The sequence below is a fragment of the Sapajus apella genome, unplaced genomic scaffold (assembly GCF_009761245.1).
Source record: "Sapajus apella isolate SASKATOON/1434 unplaced genomic scaffold, GSC_monkey_1.0 scaffold35, whole genome shotgun sequence".
In the NCBI taxonomy this organism is placed as follows: Eukaryota; Metazoa; Chordata; class Mammalia; order Primates; family Cebidae; genus Sapajus; species Sapajus apella.
Window position 1 is genome coordinate 447,139 of NW_022436975.1, and position 13,065 is coordinate 460,203.

A 13,065-nucleotide genomic window follows, 5' to 3' on the forward strand; every position below is an offset into this window, starting at 1 on the left:
CGTGGTGGCTCACGCCTATAATCCCAGCATTTTGGGAGGCCAAGGCAGCAGATCACCTGAGGTAGGGAGTTCGAGACCAGCCTGGCCAACATGGTGAAACCTCATCTACAAAAATACAAAAATTAGCTGGGCATGATGGTGGGTGCCTGTAGTCCCACCTACCCAGGAGGCTGAGGTGGGAGAATCGCTTGAACCCTGGAGGCAGAGGTTGCAGTGAGCTGAGATCATGCCGTTGCATTCACTCCAGCCTGAGTGACAGAGCGAGATTCCATGTCAAAAAAAAAAAAAAAGAAAGAAAGAAAAGAAAAGGATGTCAGCTCCTTGGCCCACCTTCTCTCATACGCCAGCTGGAATACTGGGAGCTCTCATTACAGCCCAGTGAGGGGGGAGTCCAGGTCCTCACTTGGCCTATGCTAGCATGCATGGGGACAAGTCATAGGTTTTCCATGATATTTACCTAGAGTAGAGCAGTTACCATCTAAGAGTTTTCTGCCTTGCTAAGCTGCCTCTTCCTTGGTCCTTGGTTAAAGAGAATAGGCTTTGGTAGGGCTTTTTTGTCAGCACCTGTTGCTGTTTCCGGGTTGCTGGCTCCTTCAACTCAAAACCTGAGATATAAGAGGCAAAAAGAAAACTCAGGGCCGACACAGTGGCTCACACCTGTAATCCTAGCACTTTGGGAGGCTGAGGTGGGTGGATCACTTGAGGTCTGGAGTTTGAGACCAACCTGACCAACATGGCAAAACCCTGTCTCTACTAAAAAAATATGAAAATTAACCAGGCGTGGTGGTGCATGCCTGTTATTCCAGCTACTCAGGAGGCTGAGGCATGAGAGTCGTTTGAACCAGGGAGGCAAAAGTTTCAGTGAGCTGAGACCATGCCACTTCACTCCAGCCCGGGCAACAGAGAGAGACCCTGTCTCAAAAAAAGAAAAAACCCAGGAATTTGCCACTGTGTCATTCCTAAGGTCCTGAGGTCTCTGGGTTTTAGCCTGCCTGGCTCCTCTCCACTTCTCAGTGTCTTCTTAGGTTTACTTTACATATATTGTCAAGCATTTTAGTTGTACTTAATGAGAGGAATGGGGAAAAGTGTGGTACACCATTCTCCTAGAATCAGAAGTCACAAATTTTTCTTTTTCTTTTTCTTTTTCTTTTTTGAGACAGAGCCTCACTCTGTCAAACAGGCTGAAGTGCAGTGGCGTGATTTCGGCTCACTGCAACCTCCGCCTCCCAGGTTCAAGCAATTCTGCCTCCCGAGTAGCTGGGACTACAGGCACACACCACCGTGCCCAGCTAATTTTTGTATTTTTAGTAGAGACAGGGTTTCACCATGTTAGCCAGAGTGGTCTCCATCTCTTGACCTCGTGATCCACCCACCTCGGCCTCCTAAAGTGCTGGGATTGCAAGTGTGAACCACCACTCCCGGCTCCCAAATTTTTCTTAATGTTAAGCAGTACCCTATTATAAGGAATAGGCATTAAAGTGTTTTCTCCTGTCCAGGGACTGAGAAGAACCAGGAGAATTTTGTCTGCTCTGTTTCCTGACTCCTTTTCTGTTAATACTCAAATGCGAGGCACTGAGCAACTATAGTCAGTTTGATAGCAAAGGTAGATGCTTCTTTGGCATTTAATGGTATGTTCTTTGAAAGATTAGAGCTGTCGAAATGTCTGAAGTTTTTATTTGTACATTTTATTTCATTGTTTGGGCACTTTTTTGAGGCTGTTGACAGTTTTTATTCATCCTCTGTATTTCCCCCTGAGGAGTCTTGAAGCCATACTGGGAGGGCACAAGGGAGCGCAAGTCCAAGGACTTAGGCTTCTTCCATCCCTTCCTGACACAGGGCTCTCACTAGAACAATGAGGTCAGACTCACTGGCGGTCATGCTGGAGCGTGAAGGACAGCTGTCCTTCTGTGGGTGGGCTTGGCTCTTGCTGTCCATAGCAGGCGAGTCATTGCTCTTTGCGTTCCTGATTTAGCAACAATATGAGGGGACTCCAGTATTGTAAAGAAACTGTTGCATGTCTTTCTCTTTTCCAGGCAAAAACTAATTATTCCAAATGGAAGTTGCCCTGTTATTCTGAATACTTACTTTTGTGAGAAAGTTGTTGCCAAAGAAGATTCAGAAAAAACTTGTGAAGTGTACTGTCCGGACATACCCCTTCCAAGAAGAAGCATCTCTTTGGCCCAGATGTTTGTAGTTGAGGGTCTAACAAATAATTCACCCGAAATTCAGGTAAACTCTCATGGGCTTAAAGGTTTTATGCTTGTAATAATATTAGCGACTGGATTTGGAAGAGCTTTAGTATAAGTAAAGATGTTCACTTTTTGTCTCCCTCCAAAAAACCCGCCACAAGCACATATGCTGGAGAAACTTACTGTTATGCCTGAATATATTATGGTTCAGTTTAGCACTTAGTGGTGCTCTTTTTATAGTATTTCATGTTTCTAATTGTATATCTTTAATCTTTATTGTAATTTATTAAAATAGAGTCATGCATCACTTAACAACAGGAATATGTTCTGAGAAAGTTGTCATTAGGTGATTTCGTCATTTTGTGACCATCATGGATTGCACTTACACAAACCTAGATGGTCCAGCCCACTACACACCTAAGCTATATGGTATGGCTGATTGTTCCTAGGCTACAAACCTGCACAGCATGTTACTATGCTGAATACTGTAGGTAATTGTAACACAATAGTAAGTACTTGTGTATGTAAACATACCTAAACATAGAAAAAGGAGAGTAAAAATACAGTCTAAAAGATAAAAAATGGTACACCAGTATAGGGCATTTACCATAAATAGAGCCCGTGGGACTGGCAGTTGCTCTGAGTGAGTCGGTGAGTGAGTGGGAGTGAGTGTGAAGGCCTCAGACAATACTGTACACTACTGTAGACTTTGTAAACACTGAGCATTTACACTACACTAAATTTAAAAATTTTTCTCTTTCTTCAGTAGTAAGTTAACCTTGACTTACTGTAACTTTCTAACTTTATAAACTTTATATTTTGTATTAACTTTTTTATTCTTTTATAGCAACGCTTGGCTTACAACACAGATATATTGTACAGCTGTACAAAACTATTTTTTCTATTTTTAATTTTTTTAATATACTTTTACAGCTTTTTTGTTGTAAACTAAGACACACACACACATTAGCCTAGGCCTTCACAGGGTCAGGACCATCAGTATCACCATCTTCCACCTCCATATCTTGTCCCACTGGAATGTGTTGAGGGATAATAACATGCATGAAGCTGTCATCTCCTTGGATAACTATGCCTTCTTCTGAATACCTCCTGAAGGACCTGCCTGAGGATGTTTTACAGATAACTGGATTTTTAACAAGTAGAATACTCTAAAATAACAATAAAAAGTATAGTACAGTAAACACATAAACCAGTAATGTTGTTTATTATTATCAAATATTAGGTACTATACATAACAGGATGCGCTTAACTTTTATGCAACTGGCAGCACACTACTTCTGTTTATACCAGCATCACCAGAAATGCGAATACATCACTAGGAAACAGGAATTTTTCAGCTTATACATGCTGTCCATTGTTGACAGAAGCATCATTATACAGTGCATGCTGGTATTTGACAACGTTCATTTTCTCTATTCTTGTAATTGTCTAAGAATTTTTTTAAGCCCTCTTTTGTTTATTTAAAAACTCACATTTTTCTTTTCCACAATATCTATTATCACTTGGAATAAAAAGAACTGTGTAAGCTTGAGATTATATGCTGGAGTTGTTTTTTAGAATTTTATTGGTCCTAAGCCATGGTCATGTACCAACATGAATTTAGGGAACCACTAAAATACACTCACTGTGGGCATGAATGGCCCCTGGGACCACCCTAAGCTCTGAATGTTCGTGTGGCTCCCAGTGCACTGGCCTCAAGGTCTCTGGGTTATATAAATTGTCACTGAACAGAATGCTTTCTGAGACTGACAGAACAAGGGAGGAGGAACATGAAAGAAAAGTAGACAATCTTTCAGGCTGTTTTGTACGAGCCAGTCAAGCAGAATCTCTTTTGATTATCAAAAGAAGTATCTGGAGAGGATTATGTGAAAAGGAGGACTCTCGAATCAATTTAATTGTAACAGATTAAAAATATGGCTCAAAGCACATTGCTGTTTTAACATATAGTTTTTAAACAGCAATGTAATATTAATCCCGTGAAAAACATTTTTGTATCTTGACAGTGATAATGAAACTACATGTAGCATAATGATTAAACGTGTGGACTTTGGAACCAGATGACCTGGTTCAAATCTTGCCTCAGCCACTTCCTGCACCTTGGGCAAGATGCGTGGTCTCTGTGTCTCAGTTTTCTTATCTGTAAAATGGAGGTAGTGATATTATCTATATTCTTGGGTGGTTGTGTGAGGATAAGCATGTTTAATATGCAAATTTAAAAGCCTGGAATATAGAAAGCACTCTAGAAGTGTTGTTTTTTTATGACAGCTGATATTACATAAGGGGTTGTTGAGACAATATGTAAGCATGTAAAATGCTTAGCCTAGGAGATTGCACATACAAGCATTTAATAAAATAAAGCATTTGTATTCATTCCTAGTCACTGTTTTATCTTCATTTTTTGTTTGTTCTGTTGTAATTTCTTGAATTATCATGAATTGTTTTATTAGCAGAACTTTCTGTGTGTTTTCAAAGACCTGCCTGGTGTAGCAAACATCCTACTGTGGTCCTTGTTCTTTCACTCACCTTCAGCTTGCAGTCCTAGCCACCTGGCAGGCCTAGAGACCCACGCTAGAAGTCCCTTTATTTTCATCTTCATCATCACTTGAGTGTAGTGCAGATACATTGTGGGGGCTGCTTAAGAATGTCATTATTTGATGTGCAGCATGCTACTTCTTGTTAGCCACACTGAAACTTTGTGAGCCTTGAAACTGTTCCCTTTGTGTGTCTTGGCCAGGTCGTGTGTAGTGGTATAGCCACCACGGGGACAGCCTGGACCCACGGGCATAAAGAAGCAAAACAACATATCCCAATTGGTGCTCCCCTGAGGGATTCTCTCTTGGACGTGGTGGAAAGCCAGGGAGCTGCCTTGTGGTCGGGAGCTGGGGTCCGAGTGGTGGTGCAAAGAGTGTACTCTCTTCCCAGCAGAGACAGCACCAGGGGTCAGCAGGGGGCCAGCTCAGGACACACAGAGTCAACTGGAACTCGGTGAGTGCCAAGATGCTGGTGTGGGGTGGAGAGGAACAATCACTTAGAGTGCCCAGGAAGTGGAGACTCTTCCCAGAGCACCTTCTTAGCTGCATTCACCATATACATGAGCTGTTTTTGTTTTTCCTTGCATCAAAATTTGGGATACATAGTATGACAAACGATTTTATCTATCTACTTAATTTTAAAGTTCTATTAAAAATTAAACTTGCCACATTTTCTTTTACCTTTAATGCTCCATATTCTTGAATGTAATAACATACAAGAAATATTGATATTGTTCTGGAAAAGCCAAGACATGTGGTTGTCACACCTCAAAAGACCCAGTTTTATATGTCTTGAAAATCAGAGTAAATAACAGCAATTGCTAAACCTGTGGCTTTCAGAGAGTACTGTATCAACCATCTGCACTGCCTACTAGAGCTTTCTGCAGTGATGTAAATGTTGTCTATCTGCACCATCCAATGCAGGAAGTGCAGACAGTTGTAGTAGAAGTGATATCTCTGCTCAGATTTCGCCCCTTCTTGGTGTTGGTTTTTACAGATAGCTGTAGATGCCTGATTGACAGAGAGGTTTGTTTGTTTACATTCAGAGCCTTGGCATAGCCTTTTTTGTTTTTTGCAACCTCCACCTCTGGGGTTCAAGACATTCTTGTGCCTCACCCTCCCAAATAGTTGGGATTACTGGCATGCGCCATGCCTGGCTGATTTTGTATTTTTAGTAGAGACGAGGTTTTGCTATGTTGGCCAGGCTGGTCTCTAACTCCTGGCCTCAAGTGATCGACCTGCCTTGGCCTCCCAAAATGCTGGGATTACAGGTGTGAGCCACCACACCCACTCTGGCATAGCATTTGGAAGTTATCTCTAGCAATGTTAATTGTCTTCAAAGAAGTAAGGTAGATTTGCAACAGAATAGAAACTAAAAGTATAGATGCCACTTTATCATTTTTTTTAACTATTAATAAGAAAACACATAGTGAAGAAATGGTAATTAACAGTCATCCTGGCCCGGCATGGTTGTTCACACCTGTAATCCCAGCACTGTGGGAGGAGTTCTAGGCAAGCAGGGTCACTTGAGCCCAGGAATATTAGACAAACCTAGGCAAGATGGCAAGACCTCTTCTCTAATATAAAGATAAAAGCAATCATCCTAACATTACACTGCCTTCTGATGCCAGAGAGAGAAACAGGATACACTCCTGTGTAAATTATGAATCATCTTCAAGTAAAGGCACTTTATTTGAAAATGCTGTGAATTTCAGAAAGTCCCCTTGAGGTCTAGAGTTGGAGAATGTTTCTTTTGGAGTTACAGGAAAAAAAATGATTCTTTTTTGGACTTTGTATGTTTATGAAATCCATTAAGTCAGTTTTAAGGTCTTTACCATGACTTGTAGATGTAGACCAGTCTTGTACCCTTTGCCCTAAATCTGTGGTAAATTTATATAGACTTTTTCAAGACAGCTATACATCAAACATAGGTTTTTGTTTTGTGATTTTGTTTTGCTTGGCTTTTTTAATGACACATGTTCAGTGTTAGGTTTTGAAGAAGGGAATACTAGTTACCTTGGCAATGAGGAACGTGGTAGAGCTTCTTCATCTCAGGACACAGAACACACACTCAATGGGGGACTGAGTCACCCTGATGAGAAGGAACAATGAAACTGACAGTGCAGTTGTTTCCTATGACTAATCACAACCAATGCACGTTGTGAAGGCTGTCTCTCTAGGTCCTTCAGCGGCACTTATTTTACTTGTTGAGAAAAGAGAAAAATTAGAAGCCAAAATATGGTGAATTGCTATCAGCGTGAATGGCATTGTGAATGCTTTGGAGTTGTACTTTGGAATACATGTGGTGACATACCCAATGAGAATATGCTTGTAGTAGGGTGAAAGAAGGCCAGGCATGAACTTCAAAAACAAGAAAACAACATCCAGTTATTCAGAGAATATGAATGTGCATTCTGTGTGATACGTTTTCTGTAGCACATCTGAGATTGCACAACACCGAGGCTAGATGATATTATTCCCATTTTGCAGATGAAACTGAGCCTCAAGGAGAATCTCACTGCTAACGGTTATACAGGTAGATACAAAGAAAAATGTAATGGGATATAGAATCCCAGATGGCATGGTTGTAGAGTGTTAGAATTTAAAAGAAAAGGGATAAAATTGAGTTAGAACCAAGCCATGTTTAGTTTAAGGCTGACCTAGGATCAAGTTGTCCAGGGCAGAAGAAGTGCCAAGTGCCTTGCCCTGGGTATACTTGGTTGGACTGTGTACAAAAATGAACTTTTGAACTAAGGGCCATACTGTTGGCCTTGAGTTTGAGGACAGAGCTGCTGAGATGTCTTTTGGGTACAAGATCTGATCATTAATATTTTCTAGATTCTTTTGCTGTGATAATGATCAGGCTCTCTAGTTTAGGTATCAAATAAATATAGAAGTAAAACTGTACTTTATTCACCACTAATTCTTTGCTAATATATTTAGAAAGAAAAACTTAGAGAACATATCTGCCTTTGAGACACATTTAGTAGTATGCATTCTAAGGCAGTTTTTTATATATGTACATAAAGCACAAACATCACTAGAAGATGCGGATGTGTGACCTGGAAGATTTTCTACCTGTGATTTCTGCCTTCAGGTTCCTGATCATAGATGACATATGGAATGCTCTGTGGGTCCCACAGGATAGACAAATTTAGGCCCAGCTCGTACAGATTTACCAACACAGCACACACAGAAGAAGGAAAATTGCATAAGCAATGATCTGTTCCAACTAAAGGCAGCTCTAAGTCTGGTTTCCTTGTTTTTTGGAATGGCTTTTCTTAAGCTCTTGTCATTATCTGCTCTACCCCAGAGATCTATCATTGAACTTAAAAACAACCTTGATCACTGTGTGTTTTCTGTGAAGTCCAGAAATTACCATGTCAGAAGAAATTAAGCCTGGGTTAAAAGAAACCACAGTGTCTTATGGCAGATTTGTTTGCCTCAGTAGTTCCCCCTTCCCCACCCAGCCCAGGTCAGGTGGTTGCTGATGAAACCCTGCGGTAAATTTCTGTCTCAGTTGACTTCACACCTTGATCGTAGTTGTCAGCCTCAGTCTGTTCCCAGTGCTCGGGCAGTGTCATTTTTCTGTTATCGGTAACCGCTTATCTTCTGATGGCTGACAGCTCAATTAGTGCCCACTTTGAAATTAAAAGAAATTTTTTGAAGCAGCTAGTCCTGTTCAGGATCAGATAGAGTCTATCAAAAGGTTCCTGTCCTCTGCACTGTGAAACATTATCAGAAATATTCTTTACATTTCAGAAATATAATATGTAAGAGTACCCTGTCCATTGCTGTTCTGGATGACTTCCTTTAACTTGAGCTATTAATGAAAACATTCCTATGAGGTTTCTCAAGGTGTTCCAGGTTAGAGTAACCAACACAAACTTAAGTTTTATAAATCACTAAAATCAAAGGTAACAAAAAACTAATGCAAAAGGCACTCCCTAACCACAGGTAGGCAGTCTGTTCAGAGCCTGTAAACACAGCTTTTTTATAGATCCACTGCATGTTGAATGATCATTAGATAAATGCATGATAAATAAAACCGTAGGCCTTTTTTAAAAATATACTTTAAGTTCCGGGGTACATGTGCAGATCGTTCAGGATTGTTACATAGGTATACACATGCCATGGTGGTTTGCTGCCACCATCCCCCTGCCACCTGTATACATTAGGTATTTCTCCTAATGTTATTCCTTCCCAACCTCCCTACCCCCTACTATCCCTCCCCTAGCTCCACAACCCCCAACAGACCCCAGTGTGTGATATTCCCCTCCCTGTGTCCATGTGTTCTCATTGTTCAACACTCATTTATGAGTGAGAAGATGTAGAGATTGGTTTTCTGTTCTTGTGTCAGTTTCCTGAGAATGACGGTTTCCAAGTTCATTGATGTCCCTGCAAAGAACATGAACTCATCCTTTTTTATGGCTGCATAGTATTCCATGGTATATATGTGCTGCATTTTCTTTTTCCAATCTATCCTTGATGGGCATTTGGGTGGGTTCCAAGTCTTTGCTATTGTAAACAGTGCTGCAGTGAACATACATGTGCATGTGTCTTTATAACAGAATGATTTATAATCCTCCGGGTATATACCCACTACAGGTATTGATCGACTTACCACCTATGCAACTTACGACCATTCGACTTTACAACCACAATCGCTAGCCACGACTGCTCCATGTCTGGCAGCGCAAACGTTGCCCAGCTGGGCGTACGACAGTGCGGACCAGCTTCCGGCAGCACTACCATCTCCACGTGCACCATTTCAACTGTACATATAGCCTACTCAACTCACAACCAAATCGTGTTACGACCAGTCCGCGGTCCCAACTGTGGTCGTAAGTCGAGCACTAGCTGTAATGGGATTGCTGGGTCAAATGGTATTTCTATTTCTAGATCCTTGAGGAATCGCCACACTGTCTTCCACAATGGTTGCACTAATTTACACTCCCACCAACAGTGTAAAAGTGTTCCTATTTCTCCACATCCTCTCCAGCATCTGTTGTCTCCAGATTTTTTAATGATTGCCATTCTAACTGGCATGAGATGGTATCTCAATGTGGTTTTGATTTGCCTTTCTCTAATGACCAGTGATTATGAGCATTTTTTTGTATGTTTGTTGGCCGCATAAGTGTCTTCCTTTGAAAAAGTGTCTGTTCATATCCTTCGCCCACTTTTAGATGGGTTTGTTTGTTTTTTTCTTGTAAACCTCTTTTAGTTCTTTGTAGATTCTGGATATTAGCCCTTTGTCAGATGGGTAGCTTGCAAAAATTTTTTCCCATTCTATTGGTTGCCAGTTCAGTCTAATGATAGTTTCTTTGCTGTGCAGAAGCTCCTAAGTTTAATGAGATCCCATTTGTCTATTTTGGCTTTTGTTGCCATTGCTTTTGGTGTTTTAGTCATGAAGTCCTTGTCTATGCCTATGTCCTGAATGGTATTGCCAGGTTTTCTTCTAGGGTTTTTATGGTGTTAGGTCTTATGTTTAAATCTTTAATCCACTAGAGTTAATTTTTGTATAAGGTAAAAGGAAGGTATCCAGTTTCTGCTTTCTGCACATGGCTAGCCAGTTTTCCCAACACCATTTATTAAACAGGGAATCCTTTCCCCATTGCTTGTTTTTGTCAGGTTTGTCAAAGATCAGATGATTATAGCTGTGTGGCATTACTTCTGAGGCCTCTCTTCTGTTCCATTGGTCTATATCTCTGTTTTGGTACCAGTGGTATGCTGTTTTGATTACCATAACCTTTTAGCACAGTTTGAAGTCAGTTAGTGTGATGCCTCCAGCTTTGTTCTCCTTGCTTAGGACTGTCATGGCTATGTGGGCTCTTTTTTTGGTTCCATATGAAGTTGAAGATGTTTTTTTCCAGTTCTTGAAGAAGGTCCATGGTAATTTGATGGGAATAGCATTGAATCTATAAATTACTTTGGGCAATATGGCCATTTTCACAATATTGATTATTCCTAACCATGAGCCTGGAATGTTTCTCCATCTGTGTCCTCTCTTATTTCCTTGAACAGTGCTTTGAAGTTCTCCTTGAAGAGGTCCTTCACGTCCTTTGTTAGTTGTATTCTAAATATACAATCATGTCGTCTGTAAATAGAGACAATTTGACTTCCTGTTTTCCTAATTGAATACCCTTTATCTCTTTTTCTTGCTTGATTGCTCTGGCTAAAACTTCCAATACTATGTTGAATAGGAATGGTGAGAGATGGCACCCTTATCTAATGCCAGTTTTCAAAGGGAATGCTTCCAGTTTTTGCCCATTCAGTATAATTTTGGCTGTGGGTTTGTCACAAATAGTTTTTATTATTTTGTGATATGTTCCATCAGTACCTAGTTTATTGAGAGTTTTTAGCATAAAGGGCTGTTGAATTTTGTCCAAGGCCTTTTCTGCATCTGTTGAGATAATCAGGTGGTTTTTGTCTTTGGTTCTGTTTATGTGATGGATTACGTTTATAGACTTGCATATGTTGAACCAGCCTTGAATCCCTGGGATGAAGCCTACTTGATCAAGATGGATAAGCTTTTTGATGTGCTGTTGCATGCATTTTGCCAGTATTTTATTGAATATCTTTGCTTCAATGTTCATCATGGATATTGGCTTGAAATTTTCTTTTTTAGTTGTGTCTCTGCCAGGTTTTGGTATGAGGATGATGTTGGTCTCATAAAATGAGTTAGGGAGGATTCCCTCTTTTTGTATTGTTTGGAATAGTTTCAGAAGGAATGATATGAGCTCCTCTTTGTACGTCTGGTAGAATTTGCTATGAACCCATCTAAACCTGGACTTTTTTTGGTTGGTAGCCCATTAATTGCTGCCTCAACTTCTGACCTCGTTATTGCTGTATTCAAGGATTCAACTTCTTCCTGGTTTAGTCTTGGGAGGGTGTAAGTGTCCAGGAATTTATCTACATCTTCTAGATTTACTGGTTTATGTGCATAGAGGTGTTTGTAGTAATCTCTGATGGTAGTTTGTATTACTGTGGCATTGGTGGTGATATCCCCTTTATCATTGTTTATTGCATCTATTTGATTATTCTCTCTTTTCTTTTTCCTTAGTTTGGCTAGCGGTCTATCTATTTTGTTGATCTTTTCAAAAAAACAGCTCCTAGATTTATTGATTATTTTTAAGAGTTTTTTGTGTCTCTGTCTTCTTCAGTTCTGCTCTGACCTTAGTTATTTCTTGTCTTCTGCTAGCTTTTGAATTTGTTTGATCTTGCCCCTCTAGTTTTTTAATTATGACAATAGGGTTTCCATTTTAGATCTTTCCTCATTTCTCATATGGGCATTTAGTGCTATAAATTTCTCTCTGGACACTGCTTTAAATGTGTCCCAGAGATTCTGGTATGTTGTGTCTTCATTCTCATTGGTTTCAAAGAACATCTTTATTTCTGCCTTCATTTCATTATTTATCCAGTAGACATTCAGGAACAGGTTGTTCATTTTCCATGTAGTTGTACAGTTTTGAGTGAGTTTCTTAATCTTGAGTTCTAATTTGATTTCACTGTAGTCTAAGAGACTGGTTGTTATGATTTCTGTTCTTTTGCATTTGCTAAGGAATGATTTACTTCCAATTTTGTGGTTAATTTTAGAGTAAGTACAGTGTGGTGCTGAGAAGACTGTATATTCTGTGGATTTACAGTAGACAGTCCATAGATGGCTGTTAGGTCCACTTGGTCCTGATCTGAGTTCAAGTCCTGGATATCCTTGTTAATTTTCTGTCTCATTGATCTGTCTAATATTGACAGTGGAGTGTTAAAGTCTTCCACTATTATTGTGTGGGAGTCTAAGTCTCTTTGTAGGTCGTTAAGTACTTGCTTTATGTATCTGGGTGCTCCTGTATTGGGTGTGTATATATTTAGGATTGTTAGCTCTTCTTGTTGCATTGATCCCTTTACCATTATGTAATACTCTTCTTTGTCTCTTTTTATCTTTGTTGATTTAAAGTCCTTTTTATCAGAGACTAGGATTGCAGCCCCTTCTTTTTTTTGCTCTCCATTTGCTTGGTAAATCTTCCTCCAACCCTTTATTTTGAGTCTGTGTGTGTCTTTGCTCATGAGATGGGTCTCCTGAAAACAGCACACTGATGGGTCTTGACTTTTCATCCAATTTGCCAGTGTGTGTCTTTTGATTGGGGCATTTAGCCCATTTACATTTAAGATTAATATTGTTATGTGTGAATATGATCCTGCCATTTTGATATTAGCTGGTTGTTTTGCCCATTAGTTGATGCAGTTTTTTCATTGTGTTGATGGTCTTTACCGTTTGGTACGTTTTTGGAGTGGCTGGTACTGGTTGTTCCTTTCCCTGTTTAGTGCTT

At 40.1% G+C, this 13,065-nt stretch overlaps 1 protein-coding gene across 5 annotated transcripts in view; it reads left to right on the forward strand.

Moving 5' to 3' along the window:
- SPIDR (scaffold protein involved in DNA repair) overlaps positions 1-13,065 on the forward strand; it is a 468,259-nt gene that overhangs the window by 312,679 nt on the left and 142,515 nt on the right. For 3 of the 5 annotated variants that reach the window (XM_032296341.1, XM_032296342.1, XM_032296343.1), the window contains 2 exons: positions 2,034-2,229; positions 4,945-5,195. In XM_032296341.1, the coding sequence (XP_032152232.1) occupies positions 2,034-2,229; positions 4,945-5,195 (447 nt within the window). Of the gene's footprint in view, positions 1-2,033; positions 2,230-3,568; positions 3,600-4,944; positions 5,196-13,065 lie in introns of those variants that run through there. The other 2 variants (XM_032296344.1, XM_032296346.1) reach the window with 2 other exon arrangements.